The sequence below is a fragment of the Lepidochelys kempii genome, chromosome 1 (genome assembly GCF_965140285.1).
Source record: "Lepidochelys kempii isolate rLepKem1 chromosome 1, rLepKem1.hap1, whole genome shotgun sequence".
Taxonomy (NCBI): domain Eukaryota; kingdom Metazoa; phylum Chordata; order Testudines; family Cheloniidae; genus Lepidochelys; species Lepidochelys kempii.
Genome location: NC_136380.1, coordinates 278,343,776 through 278,368,140, shown reverse-complemented (window position 1 = coordinate 278,368,140; position 24,365 = coordinate 278,343,776). Strand labels below are relative to the sequence as shown.

General features: G+C 40.1%; 2 protein-coding genes across 4 annotated transcripts in view; one reads left to right on the top strand and one right to left on the bottom strand.

Moving 5' to 3' along the window:
• Positions 1-5,524: 5,524 nt before the first annotated feature.
• On the bottom strand, positions 5,525-23,908 carry CCDC59 (coiled-coil domain containing 59). The gene is made up of 4 exons (XM_073327624.2): positions 23,703-23,908; positions 21,525-21,747; positions 11,235-11,334; positions 5,525-7,711 (listed from the first exon to the last, which is right to left on the bottom strand). Exons 1-4 carry the CDS (start codon positions 23,830-23,832, stop codon positions 7,550-7,552), a joined length of 615 nt encoding a protein of 204 aa, XP_073183725.1. The 5' UTR covers positions 23,833-23,908; the 3' UTR covers positions 5,525-7,549.
• Positions 23,708-24,365, top strand: part of METTL25 (methyltransferase like 25) — a 105,550-nt gene continuing 104,892 nt past the window's right edge. For all 3 annotated transcript variants that reach the window (XR_012156728.2, XM_073327623.2, XM_073327622.2), the window contains exon 1: positions 23,708-24,295. Coding sequence is in view for 2 of the 3 variants with exons in the window: in XM_073327623.2 (XP_073183724.2) it covers positions 23,911-24,295 (385 nt within the window). In the remaining variant the exon portion in view is untranslated. The remainder of the gene's footprint in view (positions 24,296-24,365) is intronic.

Below are 24,365 nucleotides of genomic sequence, written 5' to 3'. Positions count from 1 at the left end.
AGAATGAGAGTGACTCTTGTTTTCTATTGCAAAAACCAGAAACAAACTCCAGCTCTGTACACTGCCAGCAACTGGGGAGAGCGGGAGGGGAGTAAGCTCTAGCTGAAGAGGCTAGGATGATTCCACATTCCCACCTCCTTCCAAACACAGTTGCCAACTTTCACACAGTAAATAAGCACCCCGACTTTCACAATAAACCAAAAATCAGGCTAATCCCATTTCAAAACAAGGCCAAAACAAGCCAATCCCTAAGAACTCTAACACTCTATGTGACTAGATCCCCCCGGTGTGCAGTCTGGGACTGTGGTGGACCCTCTGTGCACTCCAGACTCTCTCCCCACCTTGTCCCTGCTTGCCGGGAACTGATCAAAATAAAGAAAGAAAGAAAGAAAGAAAGAAGCAACAAGCAACTCACAAGCCAATTAAGCCACAAACAAGCCCAATTGCTGGGGTTTTTTCCCCCAAAGGTTTGGCATGTCTGCTCCCAAAGCCCGCATAAAAGTCTTCCTTTATATTAGCCACACCTTTCATACTTTTTCTCACACTCCCTTAAGAAGGTGTTATTTGGAGATCTGAAATTTCTATTTAGAGACTTCAGCAGGCCTTCACATCTCATTATGTTATGAGCCAACAGTTCAGCAAAAAGTTCGAAAAACGATACACTAGCAAAAATTATTTGGCAAGGAAACAGGCTTTTAGTCTTTCCCTCCCTATCTTTTGTTAGATAGCTTTTTCTAAACGCCTTTGTCCATCAATCCAGTTGAAGCTGTTTCTAATAGCTCTGATCAAAAGATTAAAAATGCCTTTCTGAGAGCAGAAAGAGACACATTACCTCCTAAATCTAAGAGCATGCTATAGTAATTTAATCAGTTTTCAAAACTATATATTCACTTTATAACTTGTGGTGTTGGCATAATTTACCAAAAACCTGAGGGAGAGAAGATCTGATATCCAAGTTGTCCCAAATTTTCACCAACTCATTATTGGGAACAGTTACTCTCTCTCAGCTCCCCGTTTGTAAAATGGGGATTGTAGCACTTCCCTACCTCACAGGGATGTTGTGAGGATAAATTCATTAAAAGGTGTAAGGTTATGAATATGTTAAGTGTAAGATACTACAGTGATGGGGTTAGGGTGACCAGATAGCAAGGGTGAAAAATTGGGACGGGGGGAGGGGTAATTGGCACCTATATCAAACAAAGCCCCAAATATCGGGACTGTCCCTATAAAACTGGGACATCTGGTCACCATAGATGGAGTCAGTATAAGTACTGTAGACAGGCAGAAACTATTGGACTGAATGGATGTACTACTGAATACACCCACCTACAGAAGCTCAGTTGCTGACTCAGGACTTGAAGTTAGGTAAAACCACAGTGGTACAAATAAAACCCACTCAGGCTCTAGATTTTGCCACACTATAGCACCCTGCCATCCTCAACCTAACCTATCCTTCACTGACAAATTCACATCTTTCAACAAGCAGCTCCTTTCACAAGATGCATCTTAAAAAGAAAACTAAATATAACTCCACCCTTTCCTGTTCCTCCCAAAATAGCATGGAGTCCTGCAGGAAGTGTGTGGAGAATCCACCGGAAAGGTCTTGCCCCCACTTCCCCTCCCAAATAGCCTGCTCCCTACCAGTGCTTAAGTTGTTATGGAAAAGGTGCCAGGGCTCAAACGATATTTTTACTTTCATAACTGACGCAGCAAGCCCAGGGGTGCCAGGGCTAGGAACTGCCAAGCCAAGAGGTGCTGGGGCTCAGACCTGGCACAAATTAAGCACTGCTCCCCACCCTTCAGGAACTGCTGCTGCTGCTGCTATGGATTGGGACTGGGACCACCAGGAGAAGCAGTAGAAAGTGTTGCTGCTGTGATGAGGTGCTGAACTACAATCAAGCAGCAGCTCAAGATATCCTACAAGTCTCTTAGGGGAGGTCTCCACAGCCTGTGGCAATGAGCTTCTGAGCCCAGGTCAACAGAGCTCAGGGGGCTTCCGCTGTGGCACTAAAAATAGCTGTGCAAACATTGCAGCTTGGGTTGGAGCCTAGCGCTTCAGAATCCGAGCAGCAACTTCATGGCACTGTCTTCACAGCTACTTTTTTTTTTGGCACCGCAGTGGGAGCCTGAGTCTGTCAAACCGGGATTGGAGTCTCGCAACCACTGGCTGTGCAGACATACCCTGTGTGGTTGGAAAGACTTTGGCCGACTAGAGCCTCCTAAGACTGCTGGGTGGCCCCACTTAAGCTTTTAGCATGTATGTAGGAACTTTTTTATGTTTTCTCTGTAACGGTTTTACATTAAGAATAAAGGTGCTTGCTTAGGGAAACAAAGACCTGTGTGCTAACTTGTAACTTGGCAATATACTGTTCCTAGCCCTCAGAGAGAAAGCAAAGCACTGGCCTTCAGGCAGACTGGGGATACTACAGTGTAAAGGAGTTACACAGTCACAGTGCAGGGAGTTGTGCAGCCTTAAAACCTCCCCATAAAAAGGGAGTAAGACAAGGGACCCTGGCCAAAGACAGGTGATGGTAGGACATCTGCCTGGGAAGGGCACTCCTGGAGCAGACCACTGCAGGGGGAAATACAGGTGCAGTTACCCTGAAACTGTAAGATACCCAGCTACAGGAAGAACCACTTAAAGTTCATTTTCATCATTAAGCAAGAATTAAACAACAAAAATGGTGGAGAAACAAGAGAGGGAAAACAGCGAAAGGAAAGTAAAAAGGCTGGGGCTTGCTGAAACAAAATTGTGATGGACATAGTGCCACACAGCTGATCTGTACTCTGAATGGGGAGAAAAGAAGCCTGAAACTACTATGATACAATCATCCCCCAATTCTAGTTCTTTAAAATTAACACAGAAGAGACCAGGCAAGCTGCAAAAAGCCTGCAGGAACATTCAGCTGGATGGAAAGCAATTCATGTTCTGACCCACTAGCCAGCATTCAAGACTCCTCAGTGGTAAGAAGGAATAGGATGACATTCTTAATAAACCCATCCCAAAAACATTTAGTAGTCAGGAATACTAATTGATGAATGAAGGGCTAATGATTTATAGTTTATGGGCCCATTATACAATGAATCACTGTCATAAATATAAAGGGAAGGGTAAACCCCTTTGAAATCCCTCCTGGCCAGGGGAAAGCTCCTCTCACCTGTAAAGGGTTAAGAAGCTAAAGGTAACCTCGCTGGCACCTGACCAAAATGACCAATGAGGAGACAAGATACTTTCAAAAGCTGGGAGGAGGGAGAGAAACAAAGGGTCTGTGTCTGTCTGTAGTCGTCTTGGCCAGGGACAGAACAGGAATGGAGTCTTAGAACTTTTAGTAAGTAATCTAGCTAGGTATGTGTTGGATTATGATTTCTTTAAATGGCTGAGAAAAGAATTGTGCTGAATAGAATAACTATTTCTGTCTGTGTATCTTTTTTGTACCTTAAGGTTTTGCCTAGAGGGGTTCTCTATGTTTTTGAATCTAATTACCCTGTAAGGTATCTACCATCCTGATTTTACAGGGGGGATTTCTTTATTTCTATTTACTTCTATTTTTTATTAAAAGTCTTCTTGTAAAACACTGAATGCTTTTTCATTGTTCTCAGATCCAAGGGTTGGGGTCTGTGGTCACCTATGCAAATTGGTGAGGCTTTTTATCCAACATTTCCCAGGAAAGGGGGGGTGCAAGTGTTGGGAGGATTGTTCATTGTTCTTAAGATCCAAGGGTCTGGGTCTGTAGTCACCTAGGCAAATTGGTGAGGCTTTTTACCAAACCTTGTCCAGGAAGTGGGGTGCAAGGTTTTGGGAAGTATTTTGGGGGGAAGGACGCGTCCAAACAGCTCTTCCCCAGTAACCAGTATTAGTTTGGTGGTGGTAGCGGCCAGTCCAAGGATAACGGGGGTAATATTTTGTACCTTGGGGAAGTTTTGACCTAAGCTGGTAAAGATAAGCTTAGGAGGTTTTTCATGCAGGTCCCCACATCTGTACCCTAGAGTTCAGAGTGGGGGAGGAACCGTGACAATCACACAGGAAAAAACTTGAATTAAAAATCTTGAAAAGAAAATTAATAAGTGACTGAAGGCAGAATTCTGAATCTTTAAATGAGAATAGGAGTCTGCCAGAAATGTTTAGTAGAGTAAAATAGAGTAGAGACAAATGTTTTACAGGGACAGCTTATATCCCACTATCTGAAGTGGTGATAGAATCCATAACCCCTGAGAATTTCCTAAAGAATGAATCAAAGGTTTGGGGCTTGTGAAATTTCTCCTTAATGTTTTGATGACTAACATGACGACAATTATCTGTTTAACAGTTATACCTGTGGGTTTGGGAAAAACAATCCAAACAAGCCCCTCCAAACATTAACTAGACACAAATCTGTCAGGAAAATGTCTGCCACCTATTTAATCATGTGCAACAGCATTATTATAATTATGTTAGTACTTCATTCATATACATTCATAATTGTATGGAATGGTATATAGCTTACTGTATGCTCATAAGCCCACTTTCTTCAATTTCATCCACACTCATTTAAATTAAGCTTAAAAGTTTGTTTGATGGAATACAGATGGAAAAGCAACCAGGATACTTAAATTAATTTCATGTGAATAAGTTACATCGTATTCATTTTTTAAATGAAAAAAACTCATGAGTTAATTAACCATATGCAAGAAAAAAAAATTGAAGGGCAGAAAAAGTAGATGTGGGAAGTGTAGAGAACACCAAGCATAAATTCAAAGCCCACTGTACTTTCAGAAGTAAAAGGAACTGAAATGTAGTTGAAGGTACTCCTCATTTATATCTTCAACTCTGCACAAGAGGAAAGGGTGGAAACAGGAGAGTACCTCCAGATGGAGGCTGCTCTCTAGAACACTGGTCTGGTGCATTTATCCCAATAATGGCGATCCATACAGACCGTGCTTGAGAAAGGTGAAGTACTAAAAATCATACCCCAGAAACTGTATGAATCTGTTTTCCAGCCACCAAAACCAACTTGAAGCAAAAATGCTGAAAGGCACTTCTCAATAAAGACCATTTTCCTGCCACAGTGCAGCTTTCTATGAGCAAAGAGTTTGAGAGACTAAACTTGGAAAATTTCAGCATGGAAGGTTAAAGTAACTGAAAATAAGGGGGTAGGATAGAAATACTGTTAAAATTAGTGATGGTGAGTGTGATGTGCTGACTCTATAATAAAGATGACTATTCAGATATACAAGAGCCTTTACTTTCTCTCCTGCAGGTAATGCATTCATCTGCTAAAAAAGATTCTTAGGAGAAAAGCTCACACTTACTCTGTTGCCAAATTCTATAGTATACTGCTTGAATGAGATTACAGCAATGATGCAGAACCAAGAGGGCAAGTTGTGTGAAGAGGCAGTAGGAGGCAAATCCTTACAGCTCTGAGAAATGAGAACAAACTGTCTATCCCCAATTCTAAACTACTTCACTCTGGAGGGAGCTTAAAGTCAACCAATCAGATTTTATAGTTTGTTTTCTACATGAGTACTTCAAATAAAAACAAAGACAGCAAGAGGATTCTTTTATTTCAGAAGATACTAAACATCTCATAACAATACATTGTTAATAGCATAAATATTTCTCTAGAATTTGATCTGCAGATCTGATGGTTCTTCTTATGGCATATGGCCTGAAGAAGTCTTTCCATCACATTCAATTCGTCCTTATATGGAATGGTATCAATGAGAAATTCCAAGTTCCCTCACTGCTAATTATGTATATGTATGTGCAGAAGGGGACCCTCTAGAGAGTCTACAGCTTAGTTATTTTTGCAGCCTTTGCTTTGACAACTGATCAAATTTGAAGATTCATCCAAGTGTCTGGATGAACAGACCCTCCTCCCCTTTGTGTCTGAATAATCTTTATCAGATGTAGAGACTCATCCGACATTATTTATTGGCTGTCAAAGCAGGGAGAGAGAATTTTGACAGGACTGAATTTCCACACGAAAATCTAAGAGGGTAGTTTCCTTTCAGTAATACTCTCAAAGCACCCCATCCCCTAAAAAAAAAAAAAAATCTAACTTATAAAGCAATACTCAAAGATCAAAGAAATAACTTCATACCTTTTTAAACAAATGTGGTTTATACCACAAAATATATTGCAAATTAAACTATGAGTTGAATTTTTTTCAACTTGATATGAATTAATGCCTCACAGTTCTTAAAGGGGACCAATTACACCTCAAATGCACCTTTTTGTTCAAACTTCAAAACATGGCATTTTAATATATGGAGGAATAAGTTAAAAGTTTTATAAACATTTACCACTTTTGTAATAAACCCTTGTGAAGTGAGGTTCTTCATTTTTGTATTGCACTACATTATATTGACCATACTATGCTTGTTGCTATTTAAAATTACAACCTTAAAAATGATTTTCTGAATGCTATGGAAGATAGAAACATGGGAACATACTGTTCTGAAAAAAATTTTAACTGCTGCCATGGCTGCAGGCAAGTGTACAAAAATTAACATTTTTATAGCTACACCCAGAGCTAAATATCATTAGCATTAGTAAACATCACCATCGCCCAACTTAAAAACAAGCCCATAATATTTACAAGATTTGCCTGAATGTTTTCAAGAGAGGAAAAAATCCTCAGTAGAAGGAACCATTACTATTAGATTTAAAGTGATAGCACGGAAAAATGTTAAACAGATGTAAATGGAGTTCAAATGTATTTATGGACGATCCGTTTCAAGAAGAAGAGCCATAAACAAGATATGCAAAGATATTTAGCTAACATGTGGAATGACCAAAACACATTATCTGTGCAACTGAAAAAACCTAGATGAGAGCATACTAATCTCTGGAAAATCTTATCCTAATAGGGGCAAGGGAAGTGTTCTAATGCAGTGATGCAAATGAGACTGTCTTCACTTCTCAAGCAGTAGTAAAAATGTCTTACTTCCATTGATGAGGTCAAAGATTTATTTATTTAAAAATCCACTGGTATCTTAGAATTGGCCACAGAATTAAACATAATTAATACAATACCTAGCTCTTACACAGCATGTTTCCATCAGCAGATCCCAAACTGCTTGGCAAGTTCATTAGACATCACGTTCACATAGTTTACCATCCTGTTTCTCTCTATTCAACAGACATGATTTCAGCAGCCAACAACACAAGAACTGCTAGAGCTGAAAACATATGCTTTATGCCATCTGAAAAGCAGCATGGAATCCCAGCTCTCAAAAACGTAAAAAGTCTCAAACTAGCCATTTGGGATATTGGCTGGTAAAAATCAAGTATAGAACTGAAGAATAAACCAAGGTGCTAATTAGAACATTTACTGTAAAGGTTCAATATCCCACAATCTGCTTGAGCTAGAAATATTATTTTCAGACCAGTACAAATGTTTTCAGGACCAATGACTTTCTCCAGCACAATCCTGGACCAATAATCAGAACAAACAAAAACAGTTGCCATATATTCTCATAAAAAATAATCACCTACAATAAAAAGTTCCAGTCATTACATGTATTTAGTAGATTGATTTAATTCACTGAAAAGAGAAGATAATCTGGTCTATGTTTTTTGTTGTATTTTCTGAAGGAGAAATTCTATTTGTAAATTTAGATTTGGCTGTCCTTTTTTGGTCCTTTTACTTAATATTTTATAAGTTTCCATTTTCTTTTGCTTGTAGAGCCTTTGAGCTTCTTCTCTTTCTCGTTTCCTTTTCTCTGCTGCCTGAAATAAAAGCAGCAAAAATGTAACTGACATGAGAACATCAGAATCAGTACAAACCCCGAGACGTGATTTTTAAATAATTCACGCGTCTTCGTGAAAATATTGGAAGTTGGGTACTATACTGGTTTTATGGCCACCACCTCTTTTAAAAGAAATTTGAGAACTGAAGAAGAGTCAGATATTATTGTAACAGAAACAAATGTTACATTCGCCTAAAGCATTGGAACGAAGACTGCGTTGGCAACTTCACATCTGTGGCACAATGGTACTCTCTACCATAAAGCTAAAGCTCTTTTGTCTTTCACACAGACCTTTCTAAAGGGCTGGCTGAGGCTGTAGAATGAAATCCCACAGGAACGAAGGAAAATCACAAACCTCACCACCTTCTGTTCCAAGGGCAAGACACATTTTTTTTTCACCTGCTTTCTATAACAAATACATTGCAACATACATATTAAAAAAACAAACTGAAACAAGAAATAAAAGCCTCCCCACTACAACAAGACACTGTACTACACACACTTCTCCCATTGGGGAGAGAATGAGAAAAAAAACTGAAAGGCACACACATACTACAGTGACGAGCATGGTATAAAACTCTTTATATAATATTATTCAGCATTTAGGGCCAGTTTAGGTGCTACTATCAATATTTTGTTTTACATTGAATAAATTATTAAAGCAAATTATATTTTTAATGAGCACGCTAACTAGTTTGATACACTGAAGTCATGTCCGATCAAAATACGTGAAGCTGCCACTAATCAGACTAAAGGCTTGCTTCAGTTTATTTGGATGGCTGCTCTGATGGGATTTTATTCTTTGAAATGCAACACATAAAGGCCACAAAGACAGATGTCTTAGCAGCAGTGTGCATGTCAAGAGATGCTAGTTTATAAAATCCATATTATATTCTTTTCATTGCATAAATAGGCTTCAGAGTGTTTTGTAGACATTAAAAACACATGAAAAACAATGTTATGCAACAGAAATATTTCATAATTCAGCAGGAATAGTGCTTTATGTTGTATGAAAATATGAAGCGAGTTAAATGTAAATAACACAAACAAACATTTCTAAATAGGAATCCCAAAGCAGCTGAAAAATCTAAATAATGGCAAATACTAAGTCCCTTTCAAATACACCAAGTGTCCATAAATGAGTATTTTATTAATTAACATTACTGAAAAAATACTAAAATGTGTGGCACTGAACAAAAACAAACATCAAACACTCCTAATCAATTGCATTTCATGCAGGCCAGACAAAGAACCATCAGAGAAAAGTTACTTTAGATCAGTGCTGACATTGGGCTTGAAACAAATTATTCTGGAGCAGGAAGAATGACCCTGTCCACGTGGAATATGCAGGATGGCTTGTGTCTACAGGTATACATTTTGGAGGCTCTTCTTACTGACAAGACTACAAGAAAACACGTTTCTATGGAAAGGAAATAAACTTGACTTGTGGTATGGACAGATATGCTGTCTTAAAAAACATTAATATCATTGTGTGATCTATTAGAAACTTGATGTGTCAAGATTTACAACACTATTTAGCACTTAGGTGCAAACAGCAATGATGGAAGGTCTTACACCATCTTGTAAAAAACTTGGTTTTCTGGGGTAATTTTTCCTTGGCATCTTTAGGAGGATTTTGCGTGCTCTGAATAAGTGGAACACCTGAGAAAAGTTAAGAGTCCTCTCTTTGGAGGAGCATCCCCTCTCTTCAGAGCCTGTGGTTCAACAGCCCTGCTGTCAGGCATAAGGGGGACACAGACATGGAAATCCTGCCTGTAGAATAGGTGGGAGTGAAGACCTCTGAGACCACACTACTAGGTCTGAGTACCAAAGCCTTTTTGATTGGGGGGGGGGGGAGAGGGGCGAAGGGGGGGGCACGTGGCGCGGAGGAGGTTAGGATGACTTGCTTCCCCCTTCATCTTCTGAATCACTTTTACTAGTGACAAAAGAGGAGGGGGAAGCACAGAAAAGATGATTCAACTATCTGTGAGCCAGAGCCTCCATTCTAAGAGATTTCTGGCAAGTTTCCTTGGTGAAGAGTTTCACACCTTTATGATTTAACTGCATGAAAATATATCCCCCAGGGAGTGAAGTGGGAGGGCGCTAGATCCCTGCATATAAATTGGTCTGCTGTATTCAGGGTCCGGTCCAAGTTGTCCATCAGCTGACAGCTTAGCACGTTCACTTCTGTGGTGAGTGAGGGAAAGACATAATAAACAAGTCCTGCATCCTGACTTCAGGTGTCATTTTGTTCTCCAGGAAGTTAGGTTTCATTAAAGAATCTTAACATTGATGGTTACAAAAAAAACTTTCAGTATGTGAATTGAGTGTAGACTGACAGGATTGCAGATAGCTTGGAGCTAGCCTTAAATTCCAATATTGTTAACTGTTTCATTGCTAAGCAAAGTATGGAAGGAATGATCCTATTATCATAGAAATGTAGCTCTGGAAGGCACCTCAGGGGTCACCAAGTTCAGCCCTTGTGCTGAGGCAGAACCAAGAAAACCTACATCATCTCTGACAGGTGTTGTCCAACCTGTTCTTAAAAACCTTCAATGATGGGGAATCCACAACTTCCCTTGGAAGCCTATTGCAGAGCTTAACTACCCTTAGAGTTAGAAAGTTCTTCCTAATACCTAACCTAAATTCCCCTTACTGCAGACAAAGCCCTTTCCTTCTTGTTCTGCCTGAACATGGAGAATAATTGATCCCAGTCCTCTTTATGACAGCCCTTAATGGATTTGAAGACTTATCAGATCCCCCTTCAGTCCTCTTTTCTCAAGACTAAACATGCCCAGTGTTTTTTGTTTTTGACCTTTCCTCATAGGTCAGGTTTTCTAATCCTTTTACCATTTTTGTTGCTCTCCTCTAGAACTTTCTCTCGTTTATCCACATCTTTCCAGAAGTGTGGCAACCAGAATTGGACACGGTACTCGAGCTGAAACCTCACCAGTGCAGTATACAGTGTGACAATTAACTCCCAAGTTTTCCATATGATAATCCTGTTAATACACTCCAGAATGATATTAGCCCCCTTTTTCTTTTTTTTTGGTGCAACTGCATTACACTGTTATCTCATTATGAACATTTGCAGTTTCCAGAGCGAGTGACATCTCAGTTAGCATCACAAATGGATGGCACGGGGGAGATGTCACAACTTATTTTTCCCCAGTCAAAAAATCAAGTCCAAGAAGTCCAAGCAGGACAGCCAAACCTCACTGAAGGGAAGCCAGATCAAAGAGCACAGGGGTCATCAACTCCTGTGAAGTATGAGCTTAGCCAGATAAGTACATAGTATATTAAAACTCAGAGAGAGAACAAAACTCAGGAAACCCAGTGCAGTGCACAACAGGAGAGCATGAACAATCATATTTTAACACTTGTACATTCGTGAGTGGTGTTTAATCTGATTTCGGAGACAAAGAATATCATTTACCTCCCCCCTCCAATTTAACCTCTGGACACAATCCTGCCCCAAATATCTCAATTTAAGATGTGTTCACCTCTTTCTTCTTGGCGCGTTCAGCCTTTATTTTCTCATATTCTTCTTTTGCTTTTTGATTCAAAGTTTTCTTTTTAAACTTCTTTTGAGTCGTATGTGACCTATAATGGACAAGTGTACATGTAATCAGCTCATGGATCTTTAGATTACCACAATCATAACTGTAGCACAAAGCAGGATTGATTTAGTATAGACTATTTAGGAATTAAGTGGCTCTAAGAAGAGACCATGAATCTTTACATTAAAAAAAAACAAACAAAACAAAAAACAAAAACAAAATACCCTCTTTTTTCACAACAAAAAAGGCATTTGTCTCTTCATTCTTGTGTCTGCTGGGACTGCAATGTGTTCTTGATTACACAAATACTAGAAATCTCACCAAATTTCTATACCAAAAGCACGCTTAGTCCTGCCAAGAGTGCAGGGGACAGGACTAGATGATCTCTCGAGGTCCTTTCCAGTCACAGGATTCTATGATGCTTACCTGATCCAAACCTGTGGATTATTTATTTATCACAATCATGATGGGATCAAGTTTCTCAGTAAATTCTTAATATACCAGCGACTGAACTACCTGAAGCTGTGTGCACAAAGAGGAATGGCAGGGAGTTGTTCTAAGTAGTACAGTGCCTCTTGTGCCCTGTGCATATGGCCCACAGAACTGAGGGGTTGCATTAGGGATATTTCTGCTCCCCACATCACCACCCTCTTCAGACTGCAGAGAATTCCATGTAGTAATCTGGCAGGAGGCAATGTAGCTTAGCAGGGGTAGATGTTTCCTGCCACCACACTCCCCCTCCCTTGTGGGATTTTTCTTTGTAACAGAGTTATCAACTTTCATGATTTTGTTCAGATTCCCAATTTTTACATTATTTAAATAGCATGATAGGTAAATAAGGACTCAAGCCATTAGCAACATTTAAACTGGTTCTCTTTGAAAATAGGTAATACTTCTGAATGAAAATACTTCTGCCAGACAAACTAACAGATGGATAAATTCCTTGATGCTCTATAGATTTCAGAGATGACAGCTAATCAGTGCCATCTAGCAAACATGATATAGGCTCAGTCAGAAAAAAAAGGAAAGTTCAGATACTGTCTTAGAACTCATGCTGACATTCAAAAGTATCACATTTATTTTCTGCAAGTCATCAGTTTATTTTCAGCTCCATCATGTGGCAAGACTGTGTACTAACACCTAAAATTGAGAGCACACCATTTTCATAGTATGCTACTATTTTAAATAGTAATGCAGTATACAAAGACAAATGCCAAAAAAAAAAAAAAAAAAAAAAAAGAATAGAATAGAAACACCATAGACAAGATTCTACTTGATATCCCCTATACCTTAATACAGAATGTGGTAAAGTGGCAAATAATCCCAAACTATATTAACTAGGATTCAAACTATTAAAAAAAAATAGCAATTAATCGCAATGTTTAAAAAAAGTCACAATCACAGTTTTAATCGCACTGTTAAACAATAATAGAATACCTATGTAAATTATAAATATTTTTGGATTTTTTTCTACATTTTCAAATATATTGATTTCACATACAACACAGAATACATAGTGTATAGTGTTCATTTTATATTATTTTTATTACAAATATTTACACTGTAACGATAAAAATAAACAGTATTTCTCAAATCACTTCATACAAGTAGTGTAGTGTAATCTCTATCTGGAAAGTGCAACATACAAATGTAGAATTATCTTTTTTTTTTTTTTAAAAACATAACTGCACTCAAAAGCAAAACACTGTAAAACTTTAGCGCCTACAAGTCCACTCAGTCCTACTTCTTGTTCAGCCAGTCGCTAAGACAAAACAAGTTTGTTTACATTTATGGGAAATAATGCTGCCTGCTTCTTATTTATAAATGTCATGTGCCTTTCTCACTTTTAGGTAACATATTTGAAAATGTAGAAAAATATCCAAAAATATTTATAATAAATTGAAATTGTATTCTATTATTAACAGTGTGATTAATCACAACTATTTCTTTTAATCTAGTTAATTTGTTTTGCATTAATTGCTTGCATTAGCTGCGATTGACAGCCCTAATATTAACTGTCATGAATCAAATTCACGTAGCACATGTAATACAGCAGCAGTCATACAATCAATAAGAGCAAGAATTTCTGGAGACTCAACTTCAAGCAACTGTAACAAGTGACTGAAAACTATACTTGTTAATATTAATTAGTACAATAATTTCACTGTTGCACTATAATGTATTAAGTGTTTTTAAAGATAAAGTGATAGATTTATATACTTAAAAACAAATAAGATGCAACAAGATTTGTAATTAGCTCTGGCCAAAGTTCCAATGACAGTAAAATCCTCAGAAGTTAACATTATCACTAGAACACCTCAGTGAAATTCTCTCTTCAATATATGAACTACTTAGAACAAAATTTTAAGTCTCAGCATTCCACATGAGAATTATGATTCACGACAAGGGGATAGTTGGAGAGACATCAGTGATATAATCCATCACAGAGTATCATCATCTAGTACAGTGGTTCCCAAACTTGTTCCGCCGCTTGTGCAGGGAAAGCCCCTGGCAGGCCGGGCCGGTTTGTTTACCTGCCGTGTCCGCAGGTTCGGCCCATCACGGCTCCCAGTGGCTGCAGTTCACTGCTCCAGGCCAATGGGAGGTGCTGGAAGTGGCGGCCAGTACATCCTTTGGCCTGCGCCACCCACTAATCGGGGCGCCTTGAATATGTGAACACCTTAAAACAGGGGTTCTCAAACTTGGGGTCGCGACTCCTCGGGGGATCGCAAGGTTATTATGTGGGGGTCACAAGTTGTCAACCTCCATCCCCAATCCCTGCTTTGCCTCCAGCACTTATAATAGTGTTAAATATAAAAAAATATGTTTTTAATTTGTAAGTGGAAATCACACTCAGAGCCTTGTTTTATGAAAGGATAACCAATACAAAAGTTTGAGAACCACTGCCTTAAAACGATATACTCAAGTGAAGAGATGTAGACAAGTGGGATAAAATAACAGCCTTTGGAGGCTGCATACAGGAACAATATGGTGTCCAAGCTGCAGCTGTCAACGATGAAAACGGAAAGTGAAGAGTCAAAGGTTATAATGGCCAAATTAAATAGTATGTAAGAACCATAGTCTAAAGAATGAAGTAGGTGAGTTATCCAATGGATGCTTTTGATTATATGTAGTGGGTAGAAACCTACTATACAGTTAGCCTAAGTAAATAATTGAAAGATAACACAATTTTTTTTTCAAATTGTTATTATGGGCTGCCTACAAATGTTCTAAATTTAATCTCTATTGCTTAGCTGGGATTGGAAACACTTTCAGCACAAAATACTGAAATTTACTTTCTGTGAACATTCATACAAATAAATTGGATCACCCGAATGGCTGCAGACACAGAAAGGCTTAAGAAAATTTAAACATTTGAATTAAGCTGTGTAAGTGTGTAAAGTATCTTCTATTTTCACACTATTATCACAGTTCTAGAATTGGATCATGGACACTGAGTGATGAACTGATTGACAAGATGAAAGATGATAACTTCTGTATTGTAAGAAGAACAGTTAATCTGAATATTGAACTGTAGTTAAAAAGGTGCTGGGTCAAAATTAAGTTTATTTGAAAGTAAGGTGACAGGACTCAGGTGCAGTTGGTTCAGGCATGTTGAGTAAGTGGATTATGGAAATTTATGTAGAGTGAGGAAGCACAATGAGATGATATGGAAAAAGGCCCAGGCAGGACCCCATTTACAATACATTTTGCCTCAAACTGCTCTACTAATAGTCCCCTATTTTTTTATTTATATAAAAAAAATATTGTACTCATCATGGAAGTGCAGACACATTTGGAGGATAAAACATATGTAATGTGTATTTTTAAACAGCTGTCATGACTTTAGAAAAGATACAAGGAATACCTTATCCAATTTAAGATGTAAGCAAAAAGCTGTTTAAAAGTTAGTGGAATCTTTTCATTGACTTCAACAGGAATGAGATCAGGGCCACTGTGACAAGCAGCACAAAATCTAAAATAGATTTGCTTTGCAGTCCAAAAAAAAGACACTAACAATCTTCAGAAGCACATTATCCCCCCATCATCCGAGGGCACTGGCTGATAACATCACCACCTAGTAAATTACCTGTAGCACAACAAAGGGAGTGTTTCCAAAAAACATTTTCTCCCTATTAGATTTAGAAACCAATCAACTTACCTTTAAAGGGAAAAAAAATAAGGATTTTTAAATAATAATTTTAACATTAAACACAGTATTAAAAAGCAGTTGTTCATTTTTCCAAATAAAAGTTCAAAGCTATTTATTCCATAGAGACTATCATTTTCCTGTTAACATGAAAGTAGGAAAATTAGGACAGAAAAATGCCTTTTGCATTCACACTCAACATAAAATATAAACTGAAATTTAACTACCATTCTCTTCCAACCAGTGTAGTTTTAATTTAAATTCCTCTATTGCTACAGGATCTGTGCAGGCATCTCAGTTAGTAGGATTTGGGGACGAAATTAGTAAATTATTTGGCCCAGAATCATTATTTCATTCTTCCACTGAAGTCCCATGGAAAAATTCTCATTATTTCAGAGGGCTCAAGAAATGTTCCCACTCATTTTTCCATCAGGTGCTGAATAAATTGTGTTATGTGCCTATGTGTGCCACCAGTAGAAACAAAAAAACCTAGATATAATATATATTTTTAAAAAGTTACATAGGGATAATTAGTCGAACCAGGACAAGTTTGGCATTTTAGAACTCACTACTCAAAGAATTAATTTTAAGTGTAAGAGAAATAAAAATTATGAAATGCATAGACCAGTCAAAACACTAAAATAACACTTTGAAAGAATAAAATTACAGTGAATATGTGCATTGAAGGAAGTACCAAAAAGCAACAATAATAATACAAATAGGTGTTGGGAGGTGAGTTTGAAAGAGACTGTGTGTGTTGGCTGCTGGTGTAGGGCTAAATTTGATAATTGTACTATAAGAATTGATGTAAACCTTGATTTCATTCTGCCAGCCACCTTTTTTGAATAACAGAAAGGAATGACTGTCTGAGACTGGCATCCTGTTTCCCATATGCATTACAATTAGGACCTGTTATAAAGTTTAGTTAGTAAAAGACAGGATTTTGTATTGTGTCTATGAAAAATAGATTAGAGAAATGTTGAGGGCCTGAAGCCCCAATGTGAACTGTTTTAGTTATAAGATTTAGCAAGGCTTAATTTACAATGTAGACTGTTTGTATGACTGAGGAATACATACATCAGGAAATGATCAGGACTTGTGTATGTGTTGTGTGACTGAAAAGCATATGCTAACTGTTGTATTTACAATAAACGTGGCACTTTGCCTTATCCCTCTTATAAGATCCTATTGGTATTATTTTATTAGTGTAACACTAATTGGTGGAAAATTGCGCAAGGGGGAATGCTGGCATTTGTCCTGGTTATTGTAAAACCAACCAGTGTGCACACGACCTGCTCTTAGGAGCACGACATTATTATTGGTTAACCAAGCCTGCTGACCTCTGGAAGGTAGAGGCTTCATAAAGAGCTCATAATATTCTAAGCTATGATTACAGAATCCAAGCCAGACTGTTCACTGAAATATCAGGGGTAACAAGAGCCTAAGGGCCTGGCAACACGCTGAACGATATCGGAGGTAGATGGATCAGAGAATCTAGGCTGTGTCACTCACTGAGCGATATCGGGGTGACGTAGGAAACAAAATAAGCTTGTAAAAATGTTTAAGGAAAGGGACCAGGAGCGGGGGGGGGGCGCTGGGGGGGGCTAGTTGAGAAGCCCACCCTCCTTGCTAAATTGGTAATGGAACAAAGCTTGTGCCCATGGAAAGGGACAGTTCACCAAAAAAACCCAAAACCCTCCCGCCAGGATCAGGCCCAGATAAAGAAAAACAGGCTACAAGCCCTGAGGGCATGGTGGCAGAAATAAGGAAAGGAGTAAGTGCAGACATGGGGAACAGAAACAATACTTGGAATGGTGAAATCTAAGTTGATTAAGGTGTTTTTTTGGAAAATGAGCAAGTGATTTAACTAACTGCAGAAGCTGGAGGGAATTAAGCAGCTAAACTTTGTGAAAATGTTAAAAAGAAAAAAAAGTGTTAGAGGAAAAGAATTCTTGGTTTCTTTGCAGCCATTCTGAAGGAAAAATGGGCCCTTTTCCAAAGGAATGTCTGTAAATTAGCCAGGCAAAAATAAACTGATTAAAATCATTTGGACAATTTAATCAAATTTGCTAAAAGAACATAAGGGGGTTCTATTGGAACTTAACTGCCACAAATGTATACAGGGAATGTAAGATATAAAAAACAGAGCAGCGTGGCAGGAATGTTAAGAAGAAGAAAATGTGTATGTATCTATCTGTGTGTGTGTAAATATGTAAAGTTCTAAGGACCAATTGGTTTTGTTTCCGTTTTAAATACTGCCACTAAAAATCCATCTGACTCTAATTGAAAGTTGCAAAACTGACAGAACTTTTTGCTAGACACAGGTGATTAGTGTTGTTTGGCTTTGGGATTTGGCATTTAACCCTTAAGAGGTAAATCAATGCTTTACAAAATTTAAAATGTTAAGTTGTGGCTGCAGGAGGGCAGTTAAAATCAGGAGAACAGGAATAGATTCTGGATTCGTTTTTTGTATTTGTTTTTTTGGTAACAAAATAGCAGATAAGAGCTGTAGTAAAAGAATAAGAAATTAAAAAAGACAGCGCTCCTCTGAAGCAACAGCAGGAGTGAGGTGCACAAAACAAAAGAAGCAATGTTAGAAACACTGAACCTTAAGATGGCTCTGAGTAATCAAACTGTCACTTTGATAAAGGTACATGAAAACTCTGTAAGCACAAAAAGAAATAGTTACACCTTATGTAAAAATTGATATGGATAATGTTATAGAAGTTAAACTATGGAAGGAATGTACATTTTCCCCAGAACATGTGCAGTATACATTGTAAAAGAAATGCAGACATACCATGCTACTTAATTAAAATCCTATTAGGGCTCCAAAGGGAGCCTCACAATAGGTTGTGTTTTCTTTTTCAGGTCGCTGTATGTTTTGAAAGCAGGAGTTAAAAGTGAAGCGTAATCAAAACTCTGTTAACAGTTAACTGTGTCCCTTTTAAGATAGAGTCTCTAAGCTGCTGATGGCTTTGGATCCAAAAGCAAGCAAGGAAGCAGTCTGTGTTAATGCAAATTACCTAACTGATAAAGAAAGCAGCACAAAGAAGCTGCAGATAAAGGACATACCTGGTCAGCAAACAAATTGTCTGAATAAAAGGCATGGTATAACAAGATACTTGTAACAGATTTAATGTTAATAAGTACCCCTGCAACAATGTATATAGTGTGTATGATTTTTGGAAAAATCCTTTAAGGTCACATGGTAATGATGCTTCTCAGCTATTACCTGTAAATAAACTTAAAGCTTATCACAGCAGGAAAAACATTATAAACTTGGTCTGCTGTATAAGAAGGGAAACTGAGGTACCGCACCTCGTGGATTTAATGATTAAACAGTGGGATAATTTCCCCATAACTCTTGAAAGGTAGAAGCCATTGAAACCTGGCCTCCCTATAGAATAAAACACAGGAAAGTATGGGTGTAATTCCTCTGTTTTGCCTGCAATCAACAATGATATTTGTGAAAGAAATATTTTAAGCAATAATCTGCCACCCCAAAAGGGGTAGAAACATGTTCTTTTTGTCTTTCAGAAAATCAGGAAAAGCTGATACCAGCTGAAAAGCAACCCGAAATCCATGAATCTACTGTCACAATAGAAATTGTTTCTATGGTTTGTCTTGTCAATGTTTGGGGTAATATCAGAACACACTAAGGTTTTAATACACTTCAAAAGAAAAAAAATCACTAATACTGCATCCATTCATACTAATATATGTTTCTAGCATAGAAAGGCCAGACATTTTAATGGAATAAATTGTTGTTAAAATCGCACACCAACAGGCTCTGGAAGCAAAAATATGGAAAATTAGCCCACTCTCCATATTGCACATGGGATCCTTCTGGACCTCGAGCCAGTGGACTGGGGAGGGAGGGAGGGAAGCTATTGGACACCAGAGGTTGCACTGAGTGGGCTCCTCAAAAGTGGGTGTGCTTGTCCTTGCCTGTTGCTCCAGAGCTCTGTAGTAAAGATATTTCACTAAAATCATGTATGTGAAATAAATTGAATAATGAGACCAAAGAACTGTATAATGGGCTATGTGTATGTGTTAATTCTTGGAAAAAAGTGTTTTGGGAAGATAAAAGTGTTAGCAACCCACCAGTAGACAAATGTAAATGTAATGCAAGTACTGTATTTACCAATAATCGGCTTACTGTAAGCACTGATTTAGCTAAGTTCTCTATCAATCTTGGCACTGAATGGCAGAAAGTTGCCAATCACCTGTTAAAAGGTAAAAAGGTAACACAGTTCCTAGAACAAACAAAAAGGCAATGTGGGAAACTAACATTCATATTATATATGCAAGACTGGAAACATGTTAAGAATTGCCACTGCAGAAAAACAGATAACAGCTTACCATTGGTATAATATTTTTACGGGCTCGTCACCCACCTGTAAAGGCATACTGTCAATTATGCTTCATCCACTGTTAATTGTACTGGTATTATCCTGCATCTGCTTAATTGGAATAATATGTATGTGTTGCTGGATAAAAAGACTGTTTGTTAAATTGCAACCACAAGCTCAAATCGCCTCTCAATATGTGGCTATGAGACAATTATATTAGATATGACCCACTCAAGAACTGTTCTTGAGGAGTCAAAAGGGGAAATACGTAGGGCTAAATTTGATAATTGTACTATAAGAATTGATGTAAACCTTGATTTCATTCTGCCAGCCACCTTTTTTGAATAACAGAAAGGAATGACTGTCTGAGACTGGCATTCTGTTTCCCATATGCATTACAATTAGGACCTGTTATAAAGTTTAGTTAGTAAAAGACAGGATTTTGTATTGTGTCTATGATAAATAAATAAATGTTGAGGGCCTGAAGCCCCAATGTGAATTGTTTTAGTTATAAGATTTAGCAAGGCTTAATTTACAATGTATTCTGTATACTTTTGAAGGTTTCTGTGACAGAGTGTTCGTGTGAATGAGGAATGCATGCATCAGCAAAAGATCAGGACTTGTGTGTGTGTTGTGTGACTGAAAAGCATATGCTAACTGTTCTACTTACAATAAACGTGGCATTCTGCCTTCTCTCTCTTATAAGATCCTATTGGTATTATTTTATTAGTGTAACACTGGGGAAAGCTGTGGCGCTGTCTCTTTAAGACACTCACTGAAAGCTCTTCTGCTCTGTCCTGAGCCCTGTCTCCCCGACCCCGGCTCTGCAGAGATGGGGTACATGGGTAGTGGGAGGGGGAGAGAGAGACAGACTGTGTCTGTCACCTGGCTGCTGGGGAAATTTCAGAAACAGTGCACCATCTCTTTAAGAAAGGCACTCAGAGTTCGGGGCTTGTCTACTTTACTGGGGGATTCACGCATGGTGACCAATGCATCAGTGGTCGATTTAGCGCTTAATCGACCGCAGATCATTTCCCTATCGACTCCTGTACTTCACCGGATCAAGAAGAGTAAGGGAAGTCAACAGAAAAGCGTCTCATGTCGACATCATGTAGTGGGAGCTTGCGGTAAGTAGATCCAAGCTCTGTTGATTTGAGTTACGCTATTCATGTAACTCAAATTGCGTAGCTTAGATCGACTTTTCCCTTTAGTGTAGTCAAGGCCTCAGACACTCACCATTCAGACTGCAGCAGCTCCGAGTCCTCCTGAACCAGGCTGTCCCCCTGCCCTGCTCTGCGGAGATGGGGTACAGTGGCGAGGGCCAGGGAACACCCTGACATCAGCTCCCTTCTGCACAGTCAGCAGAAGGGTCCCGGGAGCAGCTGCAGGATGGTGCAATGCAGGGGGGAGGGGCACCTGAACATATGCTACTGGCTGTGAATGCTCTGCTATCAGGTAGGCAGCACTTAAATCTCTCCTCTGCGGCCGCCCAAACACATAGCTTACAGGGAACACAAGATGCAAACCCTAATTATTGTCAGTTTTGCTTTCTGGTTCTGATAAAATAAGCACAAAGCTGTTGTTTGTAACAATTCAGAATAATATTTAATGTTAAGAAAACATATCTATACCTTTACTTAAAGATAACAAACCAACCATAGGACCTAAGCTGTGGCATCGGGTGACTTAAGAACGAAGGGGAAAAATTGTTTTAAAAATGATACTTACTTTACTGTTGTGCTGCATTTTTGTTCTAACAAAACTACAGTTCTTTTAGATTTTGATTGTTTCTCAAGCATTTCCTCCTCTGCTAAATAGAGATGCTTCAAGTGCTCTGGGTAAGAATCTGTATATTGAACTTTCCATTGAGGATGTGCCTTTCCCTCCTTTTTTAGTAATTTCTTGTATTCCCGTTGGATCTTTTGCTTTCTCCAAAATGCAAATCCTTGCCCTGAAGCCATTAGAAAGCGTGAGTTAGACACAAACTATCTAAGAAGGTAACTTAATAATAATACGCTTTTAGTCTGCTAGTGCATTTTTCACTCGTTTTTCCATCACATGAACCAGAACTAGCACCTTAACTGTTACTATAGACCAGGAGTTCTCAAACCCCCCCCCCCCGAATCCCCTCCCCACAATATGCTATAAAAACTCCATGGCCCACCTGTGCCATAACAACTGATTTTCTGCATATAAAAGCCAGGGCCGGTGTTGCAGGACAGTTGCCTGGGGCCTCATGCACAGGGACTCCCCCGAAGCTATACTGCTCAATCTTCGGCTTCAGCCCCAGGTGGCGGGGCTCAGGGTCCTGGGCTTCAGCCCCATGTGGCAGGGCTTCAGCTTTCTATCCTGGGCCACAGCAAGTCTAATGCTGGCCCTGCTTCGCGGCCCCCCAGGGGGCCCCGGACCCCTGGTTGAGAACCACTGCTATAGACAGGGCTTCACTGTTTTAAGTTGTGTCAAGAAAACTGAAAAAGGCTTCAAAACATGAAGGTGAAAACAGCTGATCCCTACATTAGCACTTAGGCTGCTAGCACTGTTGTAGCTGCACCACTGTAGGAAAGTAGTTGCAAAACATGGTAGTGTGGGGTGTAGCCTTGCTGGTGATAATCACTTAAAAATACTTGGATGAACACACCAGACGATTCATAAGGTCTCCTTACAGCTTTTACAAATCCATTTTTGAACAGTGTTTACTTCTCATAATCTCTTGCTTTCAGCTCTGCGTATGAGATCAAAGGGAATTCAAAGAAGTGTTGCTAAAAATAATCTTGGATGCCCAAGAAATATTTAAGTACAACTGGAACAAAACTGTCTCAGTTATAGAAGTACAATGTACAATAAAGTACAACAGAAGTACTTTAAAAGAAAACATTGTCTTATATCTTTCTTTCTTCATTTACCTGCTTTTTATAACTGTCCAGGGAAGAGCTCTCTCTCTCAAGCCTAGAAATATATGTCACCCTCAACACATACATGACTATTATTAACATTCACTCAAGTCACTCAAAGAAAAAAAAAAATAAATAGTTGTTCCACTTTGTATAGCCATTTATCAGTTAGAAGCATAAATGGGAGTCTTCTTTTCCATACAGAAGGATTAAACCATTCGAGCACTTGGATAACTGCACACGTGGTTTCCCTACAAGCATTTAGCTTAATCATTCCTGCTCAAGGGCCAAAATTTGAGAGTTGCTTGGCTCACCCTTCAGTATTTTCTCTAAAACACTTTATCACTGGTGTGTCTCCTACTACGAATGAAGGAATTAAAATGCATTTGCAACATATGTATTTCTTTATGTCCAACGAACCACAGAGCTGACCTGAACCCAAAGCAAAGACAGCTTGGGAGCCCTTCTGCATTCTGGGACCTCAAGAGCCAAGTAGTTACAACCCCAGCAACTCCACTTTGCAAGGCTGGCCCCGTTAGATCATGCCCAGCCTTATCTATTTACAGCTCTCGAGTTAGCTTAGACCCCGCTCCCTGACCAATGCTAAGGAGGGGAGAAGACCCAACTGAGCCAGAGTCCCGACACCATTCCACGGGGGAACCCTGCTTCCAGAAACCAGGCGGGGATGAGGCCTGGAGCACAGGAAGCACCTGCCAAGAGCCTCCCACTCCTCCCCATTATAACGGTCAGAAAAGCGCCAGGCTTAGCTGCAGCCCGTGAGCCCCGGGGGCTTATGACACTACATGCAACGACGGCAACAGGCCCCGAGGGGCTGCGCGAGCTCTGGGCACAAGGGGCAGGGACGGCCGTTGGGGGGGAAAGCGCGATTTCCCCCTATCCCCCGCGCGCTGCCCCTGAACGTCAGAGCCCGCGCGAGGCCTCTGCGGCGGCGCTCCCTCCTCCCCCCGCCACAGGAGCCGCGGGGCCCGGGCGGCGGCTCTCTCTCCCCACTCACCCTCCCGAACATTCCCCAGAAAGCTCTGCTGTGGGTCCGGCCGCCACTGCCGCTTTCGGCGAGGACCCTGGGCCGCCGCGGTGTTTCTCTTTGGGGCAGCCCGACGCCTCGTATTCCCTGCCGGTGCCATCAGCCTTCCTCCGGTCCCTCACGCTCCTCGTCGCGCTCTGGGCACGTCACCAAACAGCGCCCGCCTCCTGGCGGATAGATGATGAACTCTGCTCGGTGTTCGATTCGCCAGCCTGACCACCTGAGGCAGGGCGAGCCCGAGCCGCCCGGCCGACAGACATCACAAATCGAGCACCGAGGAAACTTTCCTTCCTTCGGCATGTCGCGTTCCCTCGGCTCCCTCCCCCCCGAGCCGGCAGCGGAGACTGTGGCCTCCCGGCTGCGGGCCGTGGCGCAGTTTCTCAGGCGGGCGCTGCCGCTGTGCCAGGCCCACACGGTGGAGTTTTACACGCGAGGGCTGTGGGAGCAGCTGGTGGCTGTATCCCCCGAGACGGTGCTGGAGGTGTTGAGCGGGGCCGGGCTCCTGCGGCAGCAGCAGCGCCCCCTGGAGGAGGCCGCCGGCACCGGCAGGGCCGGGCTATGGGGTAAGTGCCAGAACCCCCATTCGGGGAGCGTTAGTGCCCTGCTGGTCCCAGGGTGGGCGCTGGGGTCACT

Coding starts and splice junctions, on each gene's coding strand:
- CCDC59 (XM_073327624.2), bottom strand. CDS start 23,832: ATGGCACCGGCAGGGAATACGAGGCGTCGGGCTGCCCCAAAGAGAAAC. Junction 21,748..23,702: donor TCTGGGGAATGTTCGGGAGG/GTGAGTGGGGAG, acceptor TAATGGCTTCAG/GGCAAGGATTTGCATTTTGG. Junction 7,712..11,234: donor AACGCGCCAAGAAGAAAGAG/GTGAACACATCT, acceptor CTTTTATTTCAG/GCAGCAGAGAAAAGGAAACG.